We start from the raw sequence: 27,423 nt of genomic DNA, 5'->3' as shown, positions 1-27,423 counted from the left end.
GGAGACAGGATAACTTTGGGGTGTCTGTAGTCATGATCACTATTTATAACAAAGTGGTTCTAGAACACACTCCTCTATGGACATTTATTCCTGTTCAGCCTATTTTCTTCCTATCACCTTTCTCCAAGGTAACTTACTTGACTTTTCTTTGGGGCTGTGTTTTACAGACAGTCGAGGAGATTGAGGGGGTGCTTGGCCGGGACCTGTATCCCAACCTGGCTGAAGAGAGGTCTCGGTGGGAGAAGGAGCTGGCTGGGCTGAGGGAAGAGAATGAGAGCCTGACTGCCATGCTGTGCAGCAAAGAGGAAGAACTGAACCGGACTAAGGCCACCATGAATGCCATCCGGGAAGAGCGGGACCGGCTCCGGAGGAGGGTGAGCATGCTGCATCCATAATGGTCAGGCCCTTCCTGGGCATGGGGCTGAGAGAGGCTGGTGTATAGCACCAGGGGCACCGTGAGAATTTTGTGGCATTTGTAATCTTGGGAATCACTGCCTCTTTCTTGTTATGAAGTCCTTCTTGAAAGTAGTTTGAAATTGCTAAGGTATAGAGGTAAGATTTAAAAGAAAAAAAAAAAAAAACACTTTTCTCTGGAATCTTAAATCTGACTGGTTGATAAAATTACATCAGGGCAATGATTCTAAACTTTCCAGGGTAAGCACATCTTTTCTAAGCTGAATTAAAATGTTCTTTAGGATAAACTAATAGTCTTTAGAATTTGAAAAAAAATGGAATTTTCCCCTTTTAATTTTTTTCTATAAAATTTTATTTAGCTTTATTGCACCTGCTCTGATTTACTTATACTTAATCTAGTGTAGAATGTCATCTCTCCTGGTGCAGACTTACTGAAGTTAAAATAGCCATATCTTGTACATTGTGTGCATATATGTATGTGTGTATGTGCATCTGTTTAAGTGTGCATGTTATGTGTGTGTCTCTGTGTTTACAGATGTGTATGTGTGACTCCTGCTATTCACCCTAGAGCCTGACCTAGTTTGAGTACCATTTTGTTTAGGACATGTATCCATTACTGAAGGAGCTGATGTTTCAGGATAGAAATGTTCAGCAGAATTGTTAAAGCCTCAGTTTTTCCAAGATGAAGTTTTTAATCCCAGGAACCCACAAGCACTTCTATGTTTGGCTGTGAGTTTGATCTTTGATTGGACTAGGGATGAAGCAATGAATTCCTCAGTCAAACACTTCCCTCTGAACTTCACTTTTAATTACTAGACTTACTTGACTCTCTTTCTTGGTCTTGGCAATATTAGAAGCTTGTTTTCTAGTTGTGCTCTGACTGCTAATTTTGTACACAGATAAAGTTGACTTAGAAGGGGAAAAATACTGGCCAGGCACGGTGGCTCACGCCTGTAATCTGAGCACTTCGGGAAGCCGAGGCAGGCAGATCACAAGGTCAGGAGTTGAAGACCAGCCTGGCCAATATGATGAAACCCCGTCTCCACTGGAAGTACAAAAATTAGCCAGGCATGGTGCTGTGTGCCTGTAGTCCCAGCTACTTGGGAGGCTGAGGCAGGAGAATCGCTTGAACCCGGGAGGCGGGGGTTGCAGTGAGCTGAGATCGCACCACTGCACTCCAGCCTGGGCGACAGAAGGAGACTCCATCTCAAAAAATAAAAAAGAAGGGGAAAAATAAATCTAGTGGGTCTCATCATCCTTCACCATTGCTCTTGCTCCCTTAGCCATAAAAAAGGCCTTGTAAATAACTTGTTCTTCTATCCTTCAACGAGCTCAGGATGTGTACATCATTTTGTTTTTAATCCATTTGTAAATATTCTTAGTTGCCATTATATAAACGGAAGAAATTACTATTTTTGAATGTTATCAACTCTTCCTCATTTGAAAAATATGGAAGAAATTACTATTTTTGAATGTTATCAACTCTTCTTCATTTGTGCTAATGTCATAATTAAAAGGCTGGCACTACTACCTCTCATATCTGAACATCATTTTGTCTCAACTCACGTGCATAAGCGTATTTTCAGTATGCAGCTATATCGGATGCCAGTCTCCATAGTTGCATCAGCAGGTGTAAATCATCCCAGTCAGCAAAGGCTTTATCTGGGCAGCATGATGAAATTTGCTTAGCACTAAAGCCCACGCCACCTGTAATTTCCTGGGTTACACTCCCCGATGATTATGACTGATGTCCTAATTAGGTATGTACTTGCTCTTAGCGTGTGCATTCTGATAGTGCATGTTTTGTGAGGGAAATTTTTGGTCTTCGGTGTAATTACATATTGTGGCTTAGAATGAATTTTCTTCTCTCACTTGCCAGCCCTTTATTGTGGACTAGCAAAAAATAAAAAGTCCCCTTCCCCACTTTCCAGTGTTTTCTCCGACTCTGGAGGTCAGTATTAAGAATAGCACAGTGCGGAGGCACTACACTAGGTACCAGGGCTCTGGAGCCAGACTGCCTGGGTCATGCATAGCCTGACCTGCCAAGTCACCACGAGTCTTTGGCAGGTTGCCTAACCTCTCTGTGCCTCAGTGTACTCTCCCACAAAGTGGGACAATAATAGCACCCAAAGAAAAAATTAGATAATACTCCTAAAGTGGTTAGGCGATGTCTGGCACATAGTAAATGCTCAAAAAATTAGTAGTAGTTTTTTGGAGTAAAATCTATGGTTACCTGTTGAGTGGTATGGAAAGTTGAACACCATCCTGTCATTTTTTTTTAATAGGAATCCTTAGATGTTTGAAGAACTCCAACATGGACATTGGATAATTACACACACACACATACAGGCCTGCACACATAGACACATTTTAGTCAAAACCTTTCTTCCAGTCACATCTGTTACCTTTTATAAGTTTGTGCAACTAGTATAGTTTTGTATAATTTTTATTTCAGTTACCTTCAAATAATGTTAACTTTTATCTCTTCCTCAACTAGAGATATTCTCAGGAATTTATATACATACCATGAATTGGATTTATTTCTTTTTATTTCAAGATGAGTGTAGATCTCAAAAAGTGTACTAGATGCATTTGAATGCCTGTTTACTAGACTTTAAGTGCCAAAAGTCTTCTTCCAGCCATAACTCACCCATCCACCTAGTGTGCTTTATTTCCCTCAGGAGGGATTTGTCCTTCGTGGTTGTCATTGTCTTCTGTTCTTGACGATGTGTAGCTCTGCAGAGTGACTGAGGTACCATTTTATTTTTATCCTGTGACAGTACAGAGTACAAGGCTGGTTTGCCTTTGCTGTCTTTGTAGCAGCTCTGAATCCATAGTTCATCAAAGTTCCTTGACGAGTAATTGGGGCCACTTTCTTTTTCTTTTTTTCTTTGCCCACGTTCATTGCATAGAATTTTAACTGACCAGATCAATAGGATTGGTGCTTGAACCGTGCCTGTAATTAAGCGAAGTGCTCTCTGTAGGTCTTCTGAGCTTTGTTCAAGATTTAATTAAATTAGATCTTTAATGTAGTCGGTTAACAAATTGGGCTAGTGGCAGAGCAGTAACTAAGGAACAACAGGCAATTTTATTATTGGTGCTAGTTCATTACTGGATGAGGCAGTGATTTATTTCTGTTTGCTCTGTGATATAACCATGTATTTCCTCACAAGTAAAGAATTGGGCTTAATGTAGACAAGGGAGAATTACTCTATAAAGGAAGTACTTTATTCTTCATTCATTCATTTCACAAACATGATTGGTCATCTCTGTGCCAGGCAGAGGGGTTACAGTGATGAACAGGACACAGTCCCTGGCTTCAAGGATGTTGGGGAGACAGGCAAGTAAACAGATCATTGCAAAAGTATATCTCAAGTGGTGGGGACAGGTAAACACAGAGAGTGCCCTGAGAGCTCCCCAGAGAGTCGTGTGATGGCAGGAACCACTTTCTCCACATTGTTGCCATTTTTTTTAGCTACATTGTTTAAGTCAGCCATGATGTGGCAAAAATAATCAGTGCTTTCCCCAATGTGTTTGGCAAAACAAACTTGATGTGACCACAGGCACATGAAACTGTGTCCCACTGAATCATAGACTTGAACACAAATCGGCCACATAAGTTCCTTCTGAGATTTTCTAGAAATTCTTCAGAATTACGAAATTCTTCTGCATGTTCATGTCATAAGTTGTTAACGATTTCTTCTTTACACACTATGCTCTACCTGGATATTTTCTGCATGTCTTGGAATGAGTTCCATCTGTCTCTCTTGGGCTTCTCTCATCCTGGGGGTCTGGCTTCTGGTTTCATTGCCACAGTAAATTCAAGAGATAAGTAGACATGCTATTTTGAACCAAATAAAAGTCACCCTCGGCCAGGTGCAGTGGCTCATGTTTATACTTCTAGCACTCTGGGAGGCCGAGGCAGGAGGATTGCTTGAGCCCAGGAGTTTGAGACCAGCCTGGAAGTGTAAGTGTTGTGATCTTACAGAGGTTAAATAAAGAGACATCTGTGTTTTCCCTCACATCTCTTTTAGCCTCATTTGGCCATGGTCCCATCTGAGCTGGTCCCACTCTACCTCCCCTCGGTGTTGCTTTTCTTGAGACAGGGCTATATAGAGAAAATGCAGACTGCAAAATAGTACTTTATTATGAATTTATAGCTGTATAAATTTCCATTTCATAGATATTCATATGTGTGTATATAAAAATATTGAAAATAGACCAGAAAAATATAAACCAACATCATAATGATAATATGTTGTATTGGCCTCAAAGGGACCTTAAACTTCTCTATAATGTTCTAATTTATGTTTTTAATGAATGTATTCATATCGTTGTATAATTTTTAATATGCAGTAGTATATACATAGAAATAGAACACTGATATGCTAAAATATTAACAGGTTAAATCTGGGCAGTGGAAGTATACGATTGCTTTTTTTCTTCTTTGTCCTCTTTAATTTTCAAATTAAGCAAAAACAAAAAAGTATGGGTTACAGAGAATGATCTGTATCTCACAGCTGTTAATGGTTTGATATTCACATATAAACTGAGTCTTTTTTTTTGTCCTTTATGGAACTTTGTTCATTTCTTATTTGTTCCATTTCTTCATGGGAATTTCTTTTCAGGATAAGGAAGAGGATGCCAATATTAGCTGAGTTTAAATTCATAAAAGTTCTGTAAAAACAAGTCCTGTCTCAACACCACTTCTCTCAGCTCTCCCCAGCTCTCATCTAGCTGCATGGGAGGGAGCCGAGAGGAGCCAGGTCTGGCTTCAGTGTGCTCCTTCCACATGGGAGGCTCAGGTGGCTCTTCTTTTGTATGGCTGGTGTATTAGTCAGTATGAGGCTAGATTTTTCTGCAATAACAGGTTCACTCCCCACATCTCAGTGACGTGGCACATTGTTTCTTGCCTGCACCATACGTTCAATGCAAGTTAGGGGACGGGTGCACGTCTCTGATCCATACATTCACTCAGAAACTCAGACTGTTGGCCGTCCACCACTTAAGAGCCCACTCGAAGGCTCCCACCACAGCATTTAAATGCTTCTGCGCCCTGCCTGTTGACCAGAACTAGGCAGATGGCTTTACCCAACCATAAAGTGGCTTAGGAACATGGAGGAACATGGGGATGTTCAACAGTACAAGTTTCTAATGCAGCTGATTTTCATGCTTTGACCATGATACCAGCCGGGCTTGGCCGTGAATCAGAGTTGCAGAGAAACAGGCAGTTTCATTCATCCATCTTGTGGTGACCCCACACGTGTGTGTCAGAATCATTGGGAAGCTCTTTCAGAGGATGTGTGCCCAGCCCTTTCCATGAGCCAGTCAGTGAATGGGGTGTAGCACCCTGGCACACTCCCCCACATCATGATTGTGGTCAGCACTTGGAGACAGGGAAGGGAGAGGCAGTGTCCTTCGGTCTCCCACTGGACATGGGCCGGGAGCTTCTCCAAGTGTCCTCTACTTCCCATCTTCAGGTGAACTGAGAGAAAGAGCTACAGGCTTTCTGCCTTCTCCTCATGCCCGGCCTGCTCCTCCTGGGCCCACCATGTAGCAGTGATAAGCCCGGCGTCTCCTGGGGAAGCTGCCTGCTATGCGGAGCCTGCCCTGCACTGTCCCTTCACCAGGGTCATCTGAGCTAGAAGAGGAGGGAGGGTGGAGTCCACCAGGGTACAGGCACCCCGGGGCTCCCAAGGCATGGAGGCACTTCCTGGCCTGGTGCCAAGTCCCCAGGCTCACCCCATGAAGGAAATCACTTGCACAGGGAGCCACTTACCAGTGCAAGCTCAGTAGGGCTTATTTTTAAGAAAGGCTCTGTTAATAATATTGATAGTATTGACATTCTGTGAATATTTGCAGACTGAACTCTTCTCAGACTAGACACCCCCCAGATTAAAATCAGATACCTCTAAAGGCAAAGCAGGACTTACTCAAAGCCTAAATCACCAGCCTGGATAACATAGCAAGACCTCCGTTCTACCAAAAAAAAAATTTTTTTTTTTTTTAATTAGCCAAGTGTGATGGTGTGCACCCATAGTCCCAGCTACTCAGGGGGCTGAGGTGGGAAAATGGCTTGAGCCCAGGTGATCAAGTCTGCAGTGAGCTGTGATCACACCATTGTACTCCGACCTGGGTAATAGCAAGACCCTGTCTCTAAAAATAAATAATTTTGAAAACCTAAATTATGATAATAGCCCAGAACATATTTCAAACACTCATTTGTGATGGGTGATGATTTATGCACATTTTGTTGAATCTGCTCCAGAATCCTAGCTGATAGGTACTATTATTATACCCTTTTTAGAGATGGGAAAACAGAGGCCCACAAAAGCTTTAACAATCTTGCCCAAGTCTATGTTGATGTTAACTCTTGGTACCAAAATTTGGGATCTGGTGGCCTTATTAGGGGAGGCATTTGTCATTGTTCTGTTGTTTGGACCACTTTCCTGTAGCCTTCTGTCCACCCTTGTCCTCATCCTAGCCGCATTCCCATGCAGACCAACAGTGAGTAAAACATCCTCTGTTACAGCAACATGGGGGCCAGATTCCTTAGGGTTTCACAGACCCACTCTCCTGGCATTCTAATGCTACACGAAGGTACAATGAGCTTGTTGCAGAAAATAGGAAGCTGGTGGTTTGCATGCTTTTACCTTGACCTGAGTCCAGTGTTGTGTTCCCCTCCACTCTGTAGACTGACGGAGTTTTAGGGGGAATCCAAGGCAGAGAATCCCCAGAACCCTGGTTCTTTGACCTCTTCCATGGACACAGCTCCCAGTTACTTCACGAGGGCCTTACACACACTTGAGCCACGGAGATTGTGAGGCAACTCCTGCTGTGGGCACCAGTATTTGCTTACTCACCCCAGCCTCGCATACCTATGAGGAGGCCAGGCTGCTTCAAGGCTAGCTCTTCGCTGTCATGAAAGAAGCTGACTCAATTTGTCAAAAAGCTGGTAAGAAATTAGGAAGATTGGCCAGGAGCGGTGGCTTATGCCTGTAATCCCAGCACTTAGGGAGGCCGAGGCGGGTGGATCACAAGGTCAGGAGTTCGAGACCAGCCTGGCCAACATAGTGAAACCCCGCGTCTACTAAAAATACAAAAAATTAGCCAGGCGTGGTGGTGGGTGCCTGTAATTCTAGCTGCTTGGGAGGCTGAGGCAGGAAAATCGCTTGAACCCGGGAGGCACAGGTTGCAGCAAGCCGTGATCGCGCCACTGCACACTGCCTAAGCGACGTCGTGCAAGACTCTGTCTCAAAAAAAGGAAGACTGCCAAAATGCTGGCCTTTTCCGATGCAACCATTTTTATAATCACATCCAGCTACTTTAGTGGGCTATAACACAAAAGAGAAAATAGCACACTTATCAAACTTACCAAGAGATGGAAATGCTGTTGGATATTTTTCCTTCTGTTTTGTGATCTCTGTCTTCTGTTTCCATCTAGTCAAAATTGCCATTAACAATAAAATACCACTATCCTGAAACACCATGTAAATTTGATTTACAGAAAGAAAGAAATATTTGCTGTAAATAGATTCTGATTATTTGAGGGCTCTAAGAAAAATCGTATAAAATCTCCAATAAGAGGTGTGGTTCTCGGCAAAATATCTCCAAACCCTGGACTTCGAGATGGCAGCTTTCCAAAAACTACACAGGGACTAACTGCATGAAGCTCATTAAGTAGAGCTTTCCCAGCCTAGTGATTCTCACCGTTCTGTAGTGTGGGAATCATCTCATCTCAACCAGCTCCATTACACAGTGAAATTATGAATTACAGCCTAATTGCCTGAAATTACAACTACCCGGTGAGCACTGCTACGCATCATCAGCAGAACAGGCTCTTTCTTTTATGGCTAATAAAAATGTTTCTGATCCTGCTCAGGACTCCGGTGCCACCTTGCCTTCCTGCTTGTCACGCATCTGTGAGCCACATTCACAGATGACTTCATCAGCTGACTCTGGTCTGCGCTCCCACAATTGTACTCAGAGACTGAAGCGTCCGCACAGCTGACCTGTCTCATACTTGCCTAGCCTCACGTTTCCAAGGAATTTCCTACCACTTTGGAAACTTGCTTCTGGGCACACTCTTTGTGTTTGACAGTTCTAGGGCAAAATCCCCCCAACATCTCACTTGCCCACTCTGCCTAATCCCTCATGCTCCTGGCTTGCATCATTTACTTTCTTCTGGATTGATTGAGGGAGAGAGAGAGAGAGATCAATAGATAGATAAATAGATAGATACGATAGATATGGGATCTGGCTATGTTGCCCAGGCTGGAATGCAGTGGCTATTGACAGGTGTAATCACAGTGCACTCGACCCTTGAATTCTGGGCTGAGTGATCCTCCTGCGTAGAAGCTGCCTGAGTAGCTGGGACTACAGGTGCACACTACCATGCCTGGCTTTCGTTGTAATTTGGCACTCAGGACAGAGAGAGAAGATAATTATATTCATTAGTCACATTCACTGGTCCTTCTTTTAATTTATTCCTTGCAAATAATTTATCCCATATAATATCCCATCCCCTTCCCCCCATTTTTTGCATGTCCTAAGATAGTGTTTTGTGTTACTTTTAATTTATTTAAATGTTACTGTGCTGTCGCCTTCTCTTACATTTTTCTCCTCAGCACTCTGATTTTAAGGTTTGTCCATATGGCTGTGTGTACATCTGGTCCTGTGTGTCTAAGGGCATCTAGCATTCTGTAGTGACCCATCTATTACATTTACAGCAGCTGACAATCAAATTGCTTCCCACTTCCCATGACCACAGACAGTGCTCCAGGGCGTAGTCCCTCGCACGTGTCTCCTCCAGCCTGGTGGGAATTCCTCAGGATCGCATGTCCAGGAGTGAAACTGCTGAGTCTCAGAGTGTGTGTAGTCTTGCTTTGACCAAGTACCCCAGGGCAGCTTTTGGGAAAGCTGGCCAGCCCTTCCACCCAACAGCAGCAAAGGAGTATTTCACCACCTACATCCGTGTCAGCTCTTGTACTTCCATTGTTTCTTTCATCCCATTCTTTTTCTCAGGTTTAATTTTTTTGGTACTGAAAATCATGTATTCTTAGGAAATTCTTTCAGCAAAGATCTATAGGTGATAGATTCTTAATCTTTAAGCGGGTCTTTATTTTTGCCCACACTCTTGATAATAGCTGTATAATCTCCTGTGGCTGCTGTAACAAATTATCACGAACTTAGTGACTTAAAACAACACAAATTTATCATCTTACCTAGGGTGTCAGAAGTCCAAAATGCATCTCATTCACTAAACTGAAAGTGTCGGCAAGGCTGCATCTCTCTGGAGGCTGGAGTGGAGAATATACTTCCTTGTCGTTTCCAGCATCTGGAGGGAGCCTGCATCCTTTGACTATGCCCCTTCGTTTATCTCCCAAGCCAGCAGCATAGCATCTTCAGAGCTCTAACTCTGGCACTCCTGCTTCCCTCTTACAGGGGTCTTGTGACTTCTGAGTCCACCTAGATGATCCATGATACTCTACCCATCTCAGTTCCCTTTTGCCATACAAGGCTACATTCACAGTTCTCAGGGTTTAGGGTGTGGATGCTTTTGGGGGCCATTATTCAGCCTGCCACAATATTCTAAGTAGGCATTAGATTTTAAGGTGATAGGTTTTTTAGTGGCATTCAATAGATTTTATTGAGACTGTGTCAGTCCCTGTTGAAGGTGTTGGCAATGCAGTAGTGAATGAAACAGAACAACACCCACAGACCCACAGAACCTGAGATGCCTCTATCCCATGAGAAGGCAGTGTGTGTGTGTGTGTGTGTTTGTGCAGGGGTGTGTGTGTGTGTGTCTCAGTCTCATTGCCTCACCCAGGCTGGAGTCCAGTGGTATGATCATCCTAGCTCACCATGGCCTCGACCTCCCAGGCTCAAGCAATCCTCCCACCTCAGCCTCCTGAGTAGCTGGGACTACTGGCTCACGCACCACTCCTGGCTAATTTTTTGTTGTTGTTGTAGAGACAGGGTCTTGCAATATTGCCCAGGCTGGTCTCAAACTCCTGGGCTCAAGCAACCTTCCCACCTTGGCCTCCCAAAGTGTTGGGATTACCACCAAAGCCACCGTGCCTAGCCCCGCAAGAAGGCTTTTAAGATTTGGTGCCTGTTTTTGTTTCATTATTTCTTAATCTTAAGGAAATTATTCCCCTTATCTCCTTAAGGATCCTCAGTGTGCCTATTGTGATGTGGTTTACCAGTTGCTTTATTTTCATTTCCCCTAGGGTGAATTCAGTTCCTGATTCAGACTGCTGGCTCTCTTGTTTTATCTTTTGCTCTCTGTAGTTGTCCTCGCTCTGTGTCTGGCAGCTTTGTGGACCTGGGCTCCCAGTCATGGGAAGCTTAAGTCTCCTGTTCTCTCTTGATACTGGGTGATTTACAAATTAGGCAGTTTCTGAGGCAGTGGGTGGCCTGGCAAAATCCAAACCAGTTTCCGGTGTTCTTGTCAAGTTTGGAGTCCCACAATATACAGATAGTATAAATTTGGACCTCACACCCAAAGGTGCCACTGGTCTGGGGTTTTGGTTTCTGAAGGTTGACTCCGCTGCACAGCCTCAGGATTCCTTCTGTGGACAGCACTTTCAGCTTTTCACCTATGGGTCTGGCAGAGAGGCTCCAGGCATGAGGCAGAGGGATCAGCTCAAGCAGCTAGACTCGCAGGCGCCCTCCATCTCCTCCCTCCCACGCTCTCATTCTGTGCCCTGCTCACAGCCCCTGGGCTTGTGGTGGCGCCACCTCCTGGCAGCTCCTTCAGACTTATTTCTCATTTCTGGCACCTGGAGATTTTGCTGTCTTTTGACCTTGGCAATGAATTTATTTCTCATTGTTCCTTTTTTCATGCAGCATTTCTATGCATTTTTAATAGGAGGAGCACCTGTTGACTTTAGCTGACGCTGTCATGTGCTGGGAAGTTTCAATTGTTGTATACGGTTACATAGCTGCAACCTCTGTTAACCTCTGAAAGCCTCTGTTCTCATTCTTGTCCTTCCTGCTCTCTGCCAAAGCTGAATTAGAGTCTGCCATCGTCCTTCTGGGTAGACTGGCTGCCTCTCTTTGTATACATTATAGACTTTTTTTTATTCAGTGTCTTTCATCAGTGCTCTTCCTTTCACTTGGCCGTTGAGGAACGTGTCCAAATTTTGTTTCAGCCAATGCCCCAAGCACATTCTTATCTCCGTTGTGGTTTTAATCCTTTTTTATTTTGTACTATTATTTTAATGAGGTCTCTAGAGTTGGAAGAAAACAGTGTGTTCCTCAGTCTACTATCTTCAAAGAGAGAGCTCAACTGAGCTCTCAGTGCTGCCGTGTAAGCTTCCTTTCTTTTTTCTTTCTTTTTTGGTCCTAGGTCAGCCTCCTTTCTTGTTTCTGACATTCCCCCCTCATGCCTAGCAGAGAAAATAGAAGCCATCAGATGGGAGTCCCTGTTTAGCATCTTCCCCTGACAGTCTGCAAATCACCTTTGTTATTGCCCGTCCTCACCTCCTTTCCTCTTCTCCCCGAGAAAAAGGTGTCCCCATCTCCCTGTCCTCCACTGACCCTCCGCTGCTGCCAGCTCCACACGGGCACTCTGCCCACCACACTGCCACAACTCCTTCCTGGACGTTATCCATGCCCGGCATTCCTAAATCTATCTATCCAGTTCTAATTGCTTTCCTTCAGACTTACATCTCTAATTGTTGACTGATAAGCCCTCCCTTACATACCCAGTTGTTTTCTCAAATTCAGCATATCAAAAGCTCACATCATTGTCAGCTCCAGACATTCTCAGCTCTGGTCATTTCTTTCTGAAAAGATCAGCTTCTCTTTATGTTTTTCTTTCTCATTGCTAAGTAACTCCATGATCCACTAAGTCACCCCAGCCACAAGTTTGGGTGTTTGTTGTTTGTTTTTTTTTCATCTCCTTGAATATTTTTAGAACTGCACTGATGGGTACAGTAGCTACTAGCCACATACAACTATTTAGATTTGAATTTAAATAAAGTAAAATACAATTAAAAATTCAGTTCCTTGAGTACACCAGGCACATTGCAAGTGCTTACAACCAACTGTGTGGCACCAGGCTACCATAGCAGACAGCGCCGCTCTAGAACATTTCCGTCTGTACAGGAAGTTCTGTTGGATGGTACTGGTCTAGAGTGTATTTTGCCATCCTTATTCCCACTTTGCTGACTGTATTTGAGCCCTCAAAATTTCCCATCTGAACCGTCAGTAGAGCTCTTGGCTCACCAACTTTTTCTTCCTTACTTCAGTCCGTTTTCTCCTCTAATCAAATGATTTTTACAAAACCCTTGAAGAAATACCAGAGAGAAACAACTATGGCCTTTTAATGCCATTTCCCTATTTGAACCTTCCAGAGTCTCCCCCATTATCTTTTCCTCTTTATTTGCTTGTTGAACAGCTCAGCCTTCAAGACTGAGTTCTAGCGTTGCCTGCTCTAGGAAGGCAGAGGCCAGCCAGGTTTCTTCTTCTGCACTTTGACACTCCTTGTTGATACCCCTCTTTCAGAGCATGTTTCCCATCGTAATGTTTACCAGACATGCAGTAACTTCAGGAGAAGTGAAAAAAACGGCCTCTCAGGTCATGTTCTGGTGTTGAGGAACCCCAGTTGAGAAAGGCTGTGAAGGGTGCTGAATGATGTTCCCACAAGTATCAGTCCCTGCCTCAGGTTAGCCCTGGTTCTTGGCTATCTCTTGACTCCAAAATATATATTCTGTAGAGAGAAACATACTTCCTTCAATAAAAATAGCCATGTGCAGTGGCATGCCCCTGTAGTCCCAGCCACTTGGGAGGCTAAAACGGGAAAATCTCTTGAGCCCATCAGATTGAGGCCAGCTTGGGCAACATAACATAGTGAGATCCTGTCTCAAAAAAATAAATCTTCAATGAAGAAAGAGTATTTGAATTATTACAAACTCCCATAATTCTGGAGTCTAGGAGTCCAAACTCACGGGGGTTAGCAGACCCACACTCCCTCAAAGGACTTTGAAAGAGAATCCTTCCTTGCCTCTTCGAACTTCTGATAGCTCTTGGTGCTCTCTGACTTGTGTCCAATCTCTGCTTTCATCTTTACAGGACCTTCTTCCCTGTGTCTCTATGTCTTTGTCTTAAATATCCCTTCCTTTTCTGTTAAAAGAACACCAGTCATTGCACATAGGGCCCACCCAAATCAGATTAACTTGCCTTGAGATCGTTAATTTAGTTGTATCTACAAAGACCCTATTTTGAGATGAAGTCACATTCATGGGTACTGAGGATTCAAATTTGGACATATCTTTTGGGGGAGACATAATCCAACCCACTACAATGGGTGAGAATAAAAGTGAGAACTCTATTAACTATGTTTCTGCCTCTCTCTGAAGCTGTGCCTAAGCTGACTCAGCATATTGGCTTCAGCCTTCATTTCTTGCATCTATTCCTGTAAATTAAGATTCTCACTCTCAAAACACTCTACCTGTCTTCAAGCTATACTGCAAGACTACAGTAACCAAAACAGCATGGTACTGGTACCAAAACAGAGATATAGATCAATGGAACAGAACAGAGCCCTCAGAAATAACGCTGCATATCTACAACTATCTGATCTTTGACAAACCTGAGAAAAACAAGAAATGGGGAAAGGATTCCCTATTTAATAAATGGTGCTGGGAAAACTGGCTAGCCATATGTAGAAAGCTGAAACTGGATCCCTTCCTTATACCTTATACAAAAATTAATTCAAGATGGATTAAAGACTTAAATGTTAGACCCAAAACGATAAAAACCCTAGAAGAAAACCTGGGCATTACCATTCAGGACATAGGCATGGGCAAGGACTTCATGTCTAAAACACCAAAAGCAATGGCAACAAAAGCCAAAATTGACAAATGGGATCTAATTAAACTAAACAGCTTCTGCACAGCAAAAGAAACTACCGTCAGAGTGAACAGGCAACCTACAAAATGGAAGAAAATTTTCACAACCTACTCATCTGACAAAGGGCTAATATCCAGAATCTACAATGAACTCAAACAAATTTACAAGAAAAAAACAGCCCCATCAAAAAGTGGGCAAAGGACATGAACAGCCACTTCTCAAAAGAAGACATTTATGCAGCCAAAAAACACATGAAAAAATGCTCATCATCACTGGCCATCAGAGAAATGCAGATCAAAACCACAATGAGATACCATCTCACACCAGTTAGAATGGCAATCATTAAAAAGTCAGGAAACAACAGGTGCTGGAAAGGATGTGGAGAAATAGGAACACTTTTACACTGTTGCTGGGACTGTAAACTAGTTCAACCCTTGTGGAAGTCAGTGTGGCGATTCCTCAGGGCTCTAGAACTAGGAATACCATTTGACCCAGCCATCCCATTACTGGGTATATACCCAAAGGACTATAAATCATGCTGCTATAAAGACACATGCACACATATGTTTATTGCGGCACTATTCACAATAGCAAAGACTTGGAACCAACCCAGATGTCCAACAATGATAGACTGGATTAAGAAAATGTGGCGCATATACACCATGGAATACTATGCAGCCATAAAAAAGGATGAGTTAATGTCCTTTGTAGGGACATGGATGAAATTGGAAATCATCATTCTCAGTAAACTATCGCAAGAACAAAAAACCAAACACCACATCTTCTCACTCATAGGTGGGAATTGAACAATGAGAACACATGGACACAGGAAGGGGAACATCACACTCTGGAGACTGTTGTGGGGTGGGGGGAGTGGGGAGGGATAGCTTTAGGAGATATACCTAATGCTAAATGGCGAGTTAATGGGTACAGCACACCAGCATGGCACATGTATACGTATGTAACTAACCCGCACATTGTGCACATGTACCCTAAAACTTAAAGTATAATAATAATAAAATAAAATAAAAATTAATAAAACAAAAAATAAATAAAAATAAAAATAAAAAACAAAAGACGGGGGAGAAGGCCACTTAACCAGCTGTCTTTCTTTCCCTGACAGGCACACTGCACTCCCTTCAGCTGGGTTTGTTTCTACTGGCTAGCAATTATCATTAAATAACAAAGCATAGCCCAAAATAAACATGTTTATCATCTTTAGTTTTCAAAGACATATTCTGGGTCCAAAGTTTTTAAAGTGAAAGTAGATATTTAGATTTAGAAATTATTTTAAGCACATGTGTGCACATACACGGCAAGGAAAATGATTACAGGTAATTACCTCTGTAAAGTAAGAAAGAACATAAGCACTTTGACTGTTTTTATGTTTTAGTGTCATCTACATTTTCCACAATGAGCATGTTTTGTGATTAGAAAAAGAAATGTTTTTAAAACATGGATAGTTTTAATAAAGTCTTTATAAATTGCCCAGGAATTTTTTTATCTGTATTTTTTTTTAAATAGAGATATATATTAAAAAAAAAAAAGCAAGATGAGTAGGCCAGTAGGGATTCTAAGAACAGACCGCTGATTGTCTTGAGTGCAATTCAGACACCATTTAGGTTTTGGAGTGGTGTTAACATTGTTAATTATTCAGGACCTTATCAGACTCATCAGCAGTAAAAACTGAAATTCACTGTCTCCACCAGGAGGTTTCCCCCAGTCCCTGAGGAAATGAATGAGCCCTCTCTCTTTGCCCAGTCTCTCTTTGTGGCATAATGAGGTATCCACCCCTGTACCCATTTTTGGTTTGTCAGGGACCATTTCAGAACGAGTCCTGTAATCCTTCATCAGCAGTACCATTTGGCTTCTACAGGGATGTATTTTCCTATTCTTTAGGCTATTTTGAGTTTAGCCCTGTGTCTAGTCTGTTTTGAGGACAGCAAGCATTTCCGTCGATCCTCCGTTACTGGAACCATGGCAGAGCATTAGGCACTTTTGAGTTGTTCCACTATTGAATGCAGTTTGCTTTGAGGGAATTTTCCTATTTTAGCTTCTAATATGTTGATGAATTATTGAAATTTCAATTACTTTTGGTTCCCAAGTTAGCAGGATGGAGACATCCTAGACATTTAATACGAAAAGCTTTCCAGTGCCTTTTAGAGAAGGGGCCATGTGCCTGTTCTCTGCCCTTGTCTAGAAGGCTTTTGGTGGCAGGGCTGGCACCGGGGCATGGCTCCACTCTTCCTGTCTATGGGATTAAAGTGCTTTGTGGCCTTGGAAGTCCCTTAGCTCAGTGCTGTTCAAGGTATGGTCCCCGACCGGCAGCATCAGCATCTTTTGGGAGCTTATTAGACATGCAGATCTTGGGCTTCATCCAGACCCTGCTAAATCAGAATCCCTGGGGTAGAGCCCTGGAATCTGTTTTAACAAGCCCTCTGGGGGATTCTAGTACACCATTCTGTTTAGAAAGCCCTGTCTTAAATTTCCTAGTGCTAACTCTTCCCAGCTCGACAAAATCTGATGTCCATTTCTAAGGACCATTGGGTGTTGTAGTTAGTTTGCCGTTTCAGGTAGACACTGCACTCTCATGCTGAAACTGCGACCAAGGTTATAAAAGACCAATCTCTAGCAACTCTCTTCAGCTACTTGGAATACTTCTCTCTTTGGAAGTCACAGAGTTGTAACTATAGAGAAGCAGGATTTGGACATTTAATTCTTGTGCAGGTAAATGCGCGTTTTAAATGTAACTTAGAGGGTCCCATGTTTCTTTTTTATATACAAGGACTATTTAGACATTCCTACCTACTATTCCAGGGAAAATCTCTTCTGTAGGTAACTTGGGGAAAAGGTGCTGGCTCCATCAGTGTTTCTTCTCTTAGCTTAATATTTTCCCCAATGCAGACACCTCTTCTAAACCACACATATTGAAAAACTTGCACCTCTTCAAACATGGCATATCATCCTAGCACCTGTTCACCCCCCCACTCTCACCCCCCAAGCATATCACCACTAAAGCCATGTCCTCACTTGTTCTCCTTTAAGATTGCCCAAGTACCACTGTCTTCGTTCAGCTTTCTCTGGATGACTTCAGCTGGAGTTACATTCTTCCCTTTTTCTGCTTCCCGTAACACTTGAAATAGAAATTTAAAACACTCAAGTGCACTTGTGTTGAAATCATTCCTCTCTCCTCTGGGCTCTGAAATGATGATTCCAAGAGAGGTGATTTCATCCTCGGTCCTCGTCTGCAGTCCCCAGCACAGTCAGGCAAGTGGGGCTGAAAGAATAAACATTCCTTAAAGGTAGTTATCCAGTGACTGGGCACGGTGGCTCATGCCGGTAATCCCAGCACTTTGGGAGGCTGAGGTGGTAGAATCGCTTGAGCGCAGGAGTTCAAGACCAGCCCTGGCAACATAGTGAGACTCTATCTTTACAAAGAAATTTAAAAATTAGCCAAGTGTGGTGTGTGCACCTATTGCCAGCTGCTCAGGAAGCTGAGGCAGGAGGATCTCTTGAGTCCAGGAGACTAAGGCTGCAGTGAGCCATGGTTGCACCACCGCATTCCAGCCTGGGCAACAGAGCAAGACCCTGTCTCAAAAAAATAAAAATAAAAAAAGATGGTCATCCATCCTGGAAGCTTCCAGTGCCTTACATAATATGTTTACCTCATGCTTGTGAAGAATAGATGATGGTCTGTGGCAGATTCAGTTAAGAATATGGTGACTCAGGCAAAAATAAAAACTAGTAATATCATCACTTTGGTTTATAAATGTACTTTTTATATTACATGTGATTTAAGAAACTGATTCATTAAAAAAAAATTATTAGTCAAAAAAAAGGAATATAATGAATTTTATGTGGACTCAACCAACCTAGCTTTTCAGTGGGCTGATCCCTCAATGTAAATGAAAGCCCCACCACCTACCCATCTGGCTGTTTTGCTCTTTAGCCAGGGAAACCACCAACTATGTCTAAAAGCATTATGATTTCAGGTCAGAGAGCTTCAAACTCGACTACAGAGCGTGCAGGCCACAGGTCCCTCCAGCCCTGGCCGCCTCACTTCCACCAACCGCCCAATTAACCCCAGCACTGGGGAGCTGAGCACAAGCAGCAGCAGCAATGACATTCCCATCGCCAAGGTGAGTTCCTGGGGATGGACCCGGTGAGCAGGAACACCTCCTGTTATCTGGAAGCACCAGGCTCATCCTAGCCACTGTACAGGCATGCCCTTAGCTGAGGCAGCCCAAGGGGCTTCCCCTGGGACCTTACGCAGGCCTTCTATGTAGGAGCTGCAAGGAGAGATAACCCACTAATAGTTTTAAGTCTCTCTCAGCTGCAACCTGGACGCCAGCTCTCATTAATCAGCCAGCTGGAGAATGTCACAGCTGACAAGTCATTACGGAGAGTGAGACATTTTGTCAAGTGCTCCAATACTTCACAGTGGACAGAGTTGCTCTCAAAGACTAAGGTTCAGCCCAGTTGGGGACCTTGAGTAATGAACCAATGATCTCCCCACTCACAAGACTGACAGCTCTGCCACAAAAAAAGAAAAATAGATTTTGATGGACAGGCTGTGTCAGCTGTGAGAAGTAGCCCCACTCATTCACTGCCACAGCCCCCCAGTACATATGTTGAGTCAGTCTCAGATGATTAAAATTATGCCTGTTGGCTTGCCTGGTAGCTCTGCTAGCCACCACAGTAAGGTTGATTCTTAACTATCAAGTTTAATAAGTTAGGTTAAACCAGGGTTTTCTAACCAGAAGTGATTTCCTCCTCCAGGGGACATTTGGCAATGTCCAGAGACATTTTTGATGGTCACAATTGGAGTGCTACTGGCATCTTGTGGCTAGAGGCCAGAGATGCTGCTAAATGTCCTACAGTGCACAGGACAGACCCCCATGAAAGAATTATCCAAGCCAAAATAGCAGCAGTGCTGAAGTTGAAAGGCCCTGGCTTAAGCTGGTGGTAGAAAAATTGGACAAGTGAGCTGTTCTTAAGAAGTTCTTTATTCATTTAGTTGACATGGCTAAAAAGTAGCCCTGTGTAAACGTAGTCCCAACAGTTTGTCTGAGGAGTGGTGTGTAGTTTTCTATAACGTTTTGTTTTCTTTTTTAAGATTGCTGAGAGGGTGAAGCTATCAAAGACAAGGTCCGAATCATCATCATCTGATCGGCCAGTCCTGGGCTCAGAAATCAGTAGCATAGGGGTGAGTGTTGACGAGAAGCAAGGCAAGAAAGTACCCAGCAGAGCTACACAGACAATGGATTATAGATGACAGAAGAACTTCTAAAGTCTATCTCCAATAAACCAGTTAGTTATAATAGTAAATCATACCTGATTTCTTAAATTAAAATGTATGATGATTTCCATCCATATGGTGAATTACTTCTTCAGCTTTAAGGGAGATTTTTTTTCCTTTCCTTGAAACCATTCAGAAACAAATGATTTAGGTCCAGTTCTTGGTGATATAGGTGAAAGTCTTGAAGTATCTGTCTTATATCACCCTGCTACCCCAGAGACCAAGAGCTCTAAAATAACTTTGCCTTTTGCACATCTATCTTGAAAGGGGATGTGCTCTCCACTGAGGAGGAATGTTGTCTTTGAAGCCTAGCCCAGTGGTAGGAAAGACCAGAACCTTCAGTTTAGTTCCAGAGTTTTCATTTGTGGAGTCTGGGAACCCCCTAGGACTGTAAGAGCTGATGGATGGTGAAAAGGAGTAGTTTCATTTCTTTAAGGGATCTTTTAGGATTGGGATGAGGCTTAGAGAGCCAGCTATTTGATCCTCGGAGGCAGAGAGAGCCTGAATAGCATTTTAAGGCCCTAATTTAGAATTTTACACTGAGCAAAAATGCATGCATTCAGATTCCGTGCCAAAGCCAAATTGTGAAAATGAAGGAGTCAGCCCCTCTCCTGGGCTACAGAAACCAAAAACAGTGGCCTGGAGTAGCAGGGAATTCAGGATAGGGGAAAGAAATCCTGACTGTGTTCAACATTCAGAATTTAAGGAACTCCAAGAAGGCATGATCTCCCCATCTGGGCTGCCCAGCACCACGTGCTTGGGGAAGGAGCCATATTTTGATCCTGGTTTTTTTTTCTACTGCTTTTATAGTATTTAATAGTTAGCTTTTCATACTAGGATTCTATCCTACAAACTGAGAACCATCAGGGTAACCATCCTCCCAGTCCCCGATTCTCAGGGAATATCAGCTTTAAATTCTTTTGCATACAAAACATGCATCTCTGAAATGATATGTTCCAAAGGGGAATTAATGCTTCTTTTTGCAGGTATCCAGCAGTGTGGCTGAACACCTGGCCCACTCACTTCAGGACTGCTCCAATATCCAAGAGATTTTCCAGACACTCTACTCACACGGATCTGCCATCTCAGAAAGCAAGATTAGAGAGTTTGAGGTGGAAACAGAACGGCTGAATAGGTGAGGAGAGATCCTATCGATTTGATTCTGGGGCAGGGAGGAGGTGCTACTCCTCACTTCTCTTTCCAAAGATCTGTTCAAGGTGGCTTATGTATTGTGACATAGAGCAGTACTGTCAGCCTGGTGGGGTTGGAAGTTCCTACCACGTTGGTCATCAGAGGAGTGCTCACAACAGTCTCAGCTGCCATCATGGCTGTGACCTGGCATTCACATGGGCATTATGCTTAGAAAGGTACCATACTTGCTTCACTGCTCTGCTGTCAATGTTTTAAATTCTTAATACTGTTAAACAAGGTACCCCACTTTTTCGTTTCACACTGGACCTTGCAAATTACATAGTGAGTCCTGGGAGCAGTCCCTACAGAATGGCAAGTAGGTCACAGGTGGCTACCAAGCATGCAGGCCTGTGCTGCAGAGAACCCCAGAAGGAAGTTCTGGAATGTTGAGTCAGCATACTAGAGGCTCTTGGAGCTACTGGAACCAGCACAGGCAATCTGGTAGAGCCGTTCCTGGCATCGACCAGGTATGCTGATCTAGATCATCTTCCTGATGGTTGCCTAGTTTTATTTATGCTCTTTGCAAATGTGCTCAGTCTTGGGTCCCTACATCCTATCCTAACTGTCCTACCTAGAGTAATTTTACCATATACCCCATTTTATAGATTCTTTTCAATTCTTACAAAAGATGTAGTTTCAGTTTGCCCTTTTGCCTGTTGGCAAAGACTCTCTTATGTGTCTGCCAGTGATGAGGGAGTTGCTAACAAAGCAAAGGAGAAGGACCAGGGCCAAACCATGGAAACCACTTGGCCTCAGAATTGGTTCTGCAGTGGCAGAATGGACTGTTGAGTCGCATCCAACTGTGGTGTGGCTGCCTTGACCTACCAATCTTTAGTGGGAGAGCATTGTAAGAATTCGAAAGGCTTATGAGCTAACCAGGAAGAAAGAAGGATACCGTTCCCCATCCACTGTTGCTTAATTCCATTCCTGTTGTGTATGGCAAACCAGAATAAATTGAATTATCATGTTAGTCCTCCCTGATTGAAGCTGTTTAATATAGTTCTTGAGAACTAAGGTAATTGGCAATCTAGGTCATTTTAAATCTTCAAATTAAATGGTTTCCTTATTAAATCCAGAATACTTAAGAATGATAATCCTGATGATTACTTAGTGGCAGTGAAGAAGCAGTCTTTTCGGTATCACTGCCCTGGGAGTGCTTAAAAATTGAATCAAATATGCCGTTTGCAATTTAATGAAGTCAAATGCCTTCAGGGGGACCTCGATTTAGTGAGGATCTCCTCTCTACAGATTCTGGGCTTTAACAAGTTGTATTTGTGGCTGAACTCGAATAGGGGAGTTGCTTTCTACTCCGTTATATACACCCAGGAGAGACCAAAGAAAGGGGAAATATTTTGCTGGTAGCTCATGTTATTATGGTGTCTAACAGCTTGCAAAGGGCTCTCACAGACAGCCACTTAATCCTCAACTTGTGAGGGTAGAGTAGTCCTGTTTTGCAAATGAGAAAAGAAAGGCTTTGAAGTCCCAAGTTGAGTGACTTGCCTTAAATCCAGAGCTATTAAGTAGCTGAGACAGAATTACAACCCCTACCCTTTGACCTCACCTCCATTGTCATCTCTGTGATCCTAGCTGCTGCGGGAACCTGGGGGTTCTTAGAAATAAGCTACCAGTATATCCTGATGTCTGCTATTTTAACTACCTCAAAGTTGGAGGCCTATTACTCTCAAAGTATGTTAGCCTTTAACTTCATGATTGGCAGGGGAGGGATGTCATCCCCACCCACCAAAATGTTTTCCTTCTTTAGCAAATCTGTGTTAAGCATCTGCTATATGCTAGACTATGTGGCATGCAAAGCAAAGTAAAACAGAAAGGGTCCCTGCTGTCATGGAGCTTATATTCTGTTAGGGAAAATAGACCAAAGAGAAAACAAATCAGATGATAAGAAAGATCCAAGAAGGAAATGAATAGGACACCAGCAGAAGCTCTGGGAGGGTTGATTTTTCCTTTTTTGTTGTTGTTGTTGTTGTTAATTATACTTTAAGTTCTAGGGTACATGTGCACAACGTGCAGGTTTTTTACATAGGTATACATGTGCCATGTTGGTGTGCTGCACCCATCAACTCGTCATTTACATTAGGTATACCTCCTACTGCTATCCCTCCCCGCTCCCTCCACTCCATGACAGGCCCCAGTGTGATGTTCCCCACCGTGTGTCCAGGTGTTCTCATTTTTCAATTCCCACCTATGAGTGAGAACATGTGATGTTTGTTTTTCTGTCCTTGAGATAGTTTGCTCAGAATGATGGTTTCTGCCTTCATCCATGTCCCTACAAAGATGTTTCTGCCTTCATCCATGTCCCTACAAAGGACATGAACTCATCCTTTTTTATGGCTGCATAGTATTCCATGGTGTATGTGTGCCACATTTTCTTAATCCAGTCTATCATTGATGGACATTTGGGTTGGTTCCAAGTCTTTGCTATTGTGAATAGTGCCACAATAAACATATGTGTGCATGTGTCTTTATAGCAGCATAATTTATAATCCTTTAGGCATATGCTCAGTAATGGGATGGCTGGGTCAAATGGTATTTCTAGTTCTAGATCCTTGAGGAATCACCACACTGTCTTCCACAATGGTTGAACTAGTTTACAGTCCCACCAACAGTTTAAGTGTTCCTATTTCTCCACATCCTCTCCAGCACCTGTTGTTTCCTGACTTTTTAATGATTGCCATTCTAACTGGTGTGAGATGGTATCTCATTGTGGTTTTGATCTGCATTTCTCTGATGGCCAGTGATGATGAGCATTTTTTCATGTGTCTGTTGGCTGCATAAATGTCTTCTTTTGAGAAGTGTCTGTTCATATCCTTCGCCCACTTTTTGATGGGGTTGTTTGATTTTGTCTTGTAAATTTAAGTTGTTTGTAGATTCTGGATGTTAGCCCTTTGTCAGAAGGGTAGATTGTAAAAATGTTCTCCCATTCTGTAGGTGGCCTGTTCACTCTGATAGTAGTTTCTTTTGCTGTGCAGAAGCTGTTTAGTTTAATTAGATCCCATTTGTCAATTTTGGCTTTTGTTGCCATTGCTTTTGGTGTTTTAGTCATGAAGTCCTTGCCCATGTCTATGTCTTGAATGGTGTTGGCTAGGTTTTCTTCTAGGGGTTTTATGGTTTTAGGTCTAACATTTAAGTCTTTAATCCATCTTGAATTAATTTTTGTATAAGGTGTAAAGAAGGGATCCAGTTTCAGCTTTCTCCATATGGCTAGCCAGTTTTCCCAGCACCATTTATTAACTAGGGAATCCTTTCCCCATTTGTTGTTTTTGTCAGGTTTGTCAAAGATCAGATGGTTGTAGATGTGTGGTATTATTTCTGAGGGCTCTATTCTGTTCCATTGGTCTATATCTCTGTTTTGGTAGCAGTACCATGCTGTTTTGGTTACTGTAGCCTTGTAGTATAGTTTGAAGTCAGGTAGCATGATGCCTCCAACTTTGTTCTTTTGGCTTAGGATTGTCTTAGCAATGTGGGCTCTTTTTTGGTTGCATATGAACTTTAAAGTAGTTTTTTCCAGTTCTGTGAAGAAAGTCATTGATAGCTTGATGGGGTTGGCATTGAATCTATAAATTACCTTGGGCAGTATGGCCATTTTCACGATATTGATTCTTCCTGTTCCTGAGCATGGAATGTTCTTCCATTTGTTTGTTTCTTCTTTTATTTCGTTGAACAGTGGTTTGTAGTTCTCCTTGAAGAGGTCCTTCACATCTCTTGTAAGTTGGATTCCTAGGTATTTTATTCTCTTTGAAGCAATTGTGAATGGGAGTCCACTCATGATTTGGCTCTCTGTTTGTCTGTTATTGGTGTACAGGAATGCTTGTGATTTTTGCACATTGATTTTGTATCCTGAGACTTTGCTGAAGTTGCTTGTCAGCTTAAGGAGATTTTGGGCTGAGATGATGGGGATTTCTAAATATACAATCATGTCATCTGCAAACAGGGACAGTTTGACTTCCTCTTTTCCTAATTGAATACCCTTTATTTCTTTCTCTTGCCTGATTGCCCTGGCCAGAACTTCCAACACTGTGTTGAATAGGAGTGGTGAGAGAGGGCATCCCTGTCTTGTGCCCATTTTCAAAGGGAATGCTTCCAGTTTTTGCCCATTCAGTATGATATTGGCTGTGGGTTTGTCATAAATAGCTCTAATTATTTTGAGATATGTCCCATCAATACCTAGTTTATTGAGAGTTTTTAGCATGAAGGGCTGTTGAATTTTGTCAAAGGTCTTTTCTGCATCTATTGAGATAATCATGTGGTTTTTGTCTTTTGTTCTCTTTATGTGATGGATTACGTTTATTGATTTCCGTATGTTGAACCAGCCTTGCATCCCAGGGGTGAAGCCCACTTGATCATGGTGGATAAGCTTTTTGATGTGCTGGTGGATTCGGTTTGCCAGTATTTTATTGAGGTCTTTGCATCAATGTTCATCAGGGATATTGGTCTGGAATTCTCTTTTTTGTTGTTGTGTCTCTGCCAGGCTTTGGTATCAGGATGATGCTGGCCTCATAAAATGAACTAGGGAGGATTCCCTTTTTTTCTGTTGATTGGAATAGTTTCAGAAGGAATGGTACCAGCTCCTCCTTGTACCTCTGGCAGAATTTGGCTGTGAATCCGTCTGGTCCTGGACTTCTTTTGGTTGATAGGCTATTAATTATTGCCTCAATTTCAGAACCTGTTATTGGTCTATTCAGGGATTCAACTTCTTCCCAGTTTAGTCTTGGGAAGGTGTATGTGTCCAGGAATTTATCCATTTCTTCTAGATTTTCTAGTTTATTTGTGTAGAGGTGTTTATGGTATTCTCTGATGGTAGTGTGTATTTTTGTGGGATCGGTGGTGATATCCCCTTTATCATTTTTTATTGCGTCTATTTGATTCTTCTCTCTTTTCTTCTTTATTAGTCTTGCTAGCGTTCTATCAATTTTGTAGATCTTTTCCAAAAACCAGCTCCTGGATTCATTGATTTTTTTGAAGGGTTTTTCGTGTCTCTATCTCCTTCATTTCTGCTCTGATCTTAGTTATTTCTTGCCTTTTGCTAGCTTTTGAATGTGCTTGCTCTTGCTTCTCTAATTCTTTTAATTGTGATGTTAGGGTGTCAATTTTATATCTTTCCTGCTTTTCTTGTAGGCATTCAGTGCTATAAGTTTCCCTCTACACACTGCTTTAAATGCGTCCCAGAGATTCTGGTATGTTGTGTCTTTGTTCTCACTGGTTTCAAAGAACATCTTTATTTCTGCCTTCATTTTGTTATGTACCCAATAGTCATTCAGGAGCAGGTTGTTCAGTTTCCATGTAATTAAGCAGTTTTGAGTGAGTTTCTTAATTCTGAGTTCTAGTTTGATTGCACTGTGGTCTGAGAGACAGTTTGTTATAATTTCTGTTCTTTTACATTTATTGAGGAGAGCTTTACTTCCAACTATGTGGTCAATTTTGGAATAGGTGCGGTGTGGTGCTGAGAAGAATGTATATTCTGTTGATTTGGGGTGGAGAGTTCTGTAGATGTCTGTTCAGTCTGCTTGGTGGAGAGCTGAGTTCAATTCCTGGATATAATTGTTAATTTTCTGTCTTGTTGATCTGTCTAATGTTGACAGTGGGGTGTTAAAGTCTCCATTATTATTGTGTGGGAGTCTAAGTCTCTTTGTAGGTCTCTAAGGACTAGCTTTATGAATGTGGGTGCTCCTTTATTGGGTGCATATATATTTAGGATAGTTAGCTCTTCTTGTTGAATTGATCCCTTTACCATTACATAATGGCCTTCTTTGTCTCTTTTTGTCTTTGTTGGTTTAAAGTCTGTTTTATCAGAGACTAGGATTGCATCCCCTGCTTTTTTTTCGTTTTCCATTTGCTTGGTGGATCTTCCTCCATCCCTTCATTTTGAGCCTATGTGTGTTTCTGCTCATGAGATGGGTCTCTTGAATACAGCACACTGATGGGTCTTGACTCTTTATCCAGTTAGCCAGTCTGTGTCTTTTAATTGGGGCATTTAGGCCATTTACATTTAAAGTTAATATTGTTATGTGTGAATTTGATCCTGTCATTATGATGTTTGCTGGTTATTTTGCTCGTTAGTTGATGCAGTTTCTTCCTAGCATTGATGGTCTTTACAATTTGACATGTTTTTGTAGTGGCTGGTACTGGTTGTTCCTTGTCATGTTTAGTGCTTTCTTCAGGAGCTCTTGTAAGGTAGGCCTGGTGGTGACAGAATCTCTCAGCATTTGTTCGTCTGTAAAGGATTTTATTTATTCTTCACTTATGAAGCTTAGTTTGGCAGGATTTGAAATTCTGGGTTGAAAATGCTTTTCTTTAAGAATGTTGAATATTGGCCCCCACTCTCTTCTGGTTTCTAGAGTTTCTCCCAAGAGATCAGCTATTAGTCTGATGGGCTTCCCTTTGTGGGTGATCCCACCTTTCTCTCTGGCTGCCCTTAACATTTTTTTCCTTCATTTCAACTTTGGTGAATCTGACAATTATTTGTCTTGGAGTTGCTCTTCTCTAGGAATATCTTTGTGGCGTTCTCTGTATTTCCTGAATGTGAATGTTGGCCAGCCTTGCTAGGTTGGGGACCTTCTGCTGGATAATATCCTGAAGAGTGTTTTCCAGCTTGGTTCCATTCTCCCCATCGCTTTCAGGTACACCAATCCGATGTAGATTTG

The 27,423-nt window shown here is 42.5% G+C and overlaps 1 protein-coding gene across 4 annotated transcripts in view; it reads left to right on the top strand.

The window, feature by feature from the left end:
* MCC (MCC regulator of WNT signaling pathway) overlaps positions 1–27,423 on the top strand; it is a 478,671-nt gene that overhangs the window by 386,887 nt on the left and 64,361 nt on the right. For all 4 annotated transcript variants that reach the window (XM_054488736.2, XM_054488737.2, XM_063665146.1 and 1 more), the window contains 4 exons: positions 168–374; positions 18,267–18,413; positions 19,391–19,480; positions 20,560–20,708. In XM_054488736.2, the coding sequence (XP_054344711.1) occupies positions 168–374; positions 18,267–18,413; positions 19,391–19,480; positions 20,560–20,708 (593 nt within the window). The remainder of the gene's footprint in view (positions 1–167; positions 375–18,266; positions 18,414–19,390; positions 19,481–20,559; positions 20,709–27,423) is intronic.

Source organism: Pongo pygmaeus, chromosome 4 (assembly GCF_028885625.2).
Source record: "Pongo pygmaeus isolate AG05252 chromosome 4, NHGRI_mPonPyg2-v2.0_pri, whole genome shotgun sequence".
Lineage (NCBI taxonomy): Eukaryota > Metazoa > Chordata > Mammalia > Primates > Hominidae > Pongo > Pongo pygmaeus.
The sequence above is the reverse complement of the archived record's forward strand: the minus strand, read 5'-3'. Positions and strand labels throughout refer to the sequence as shown.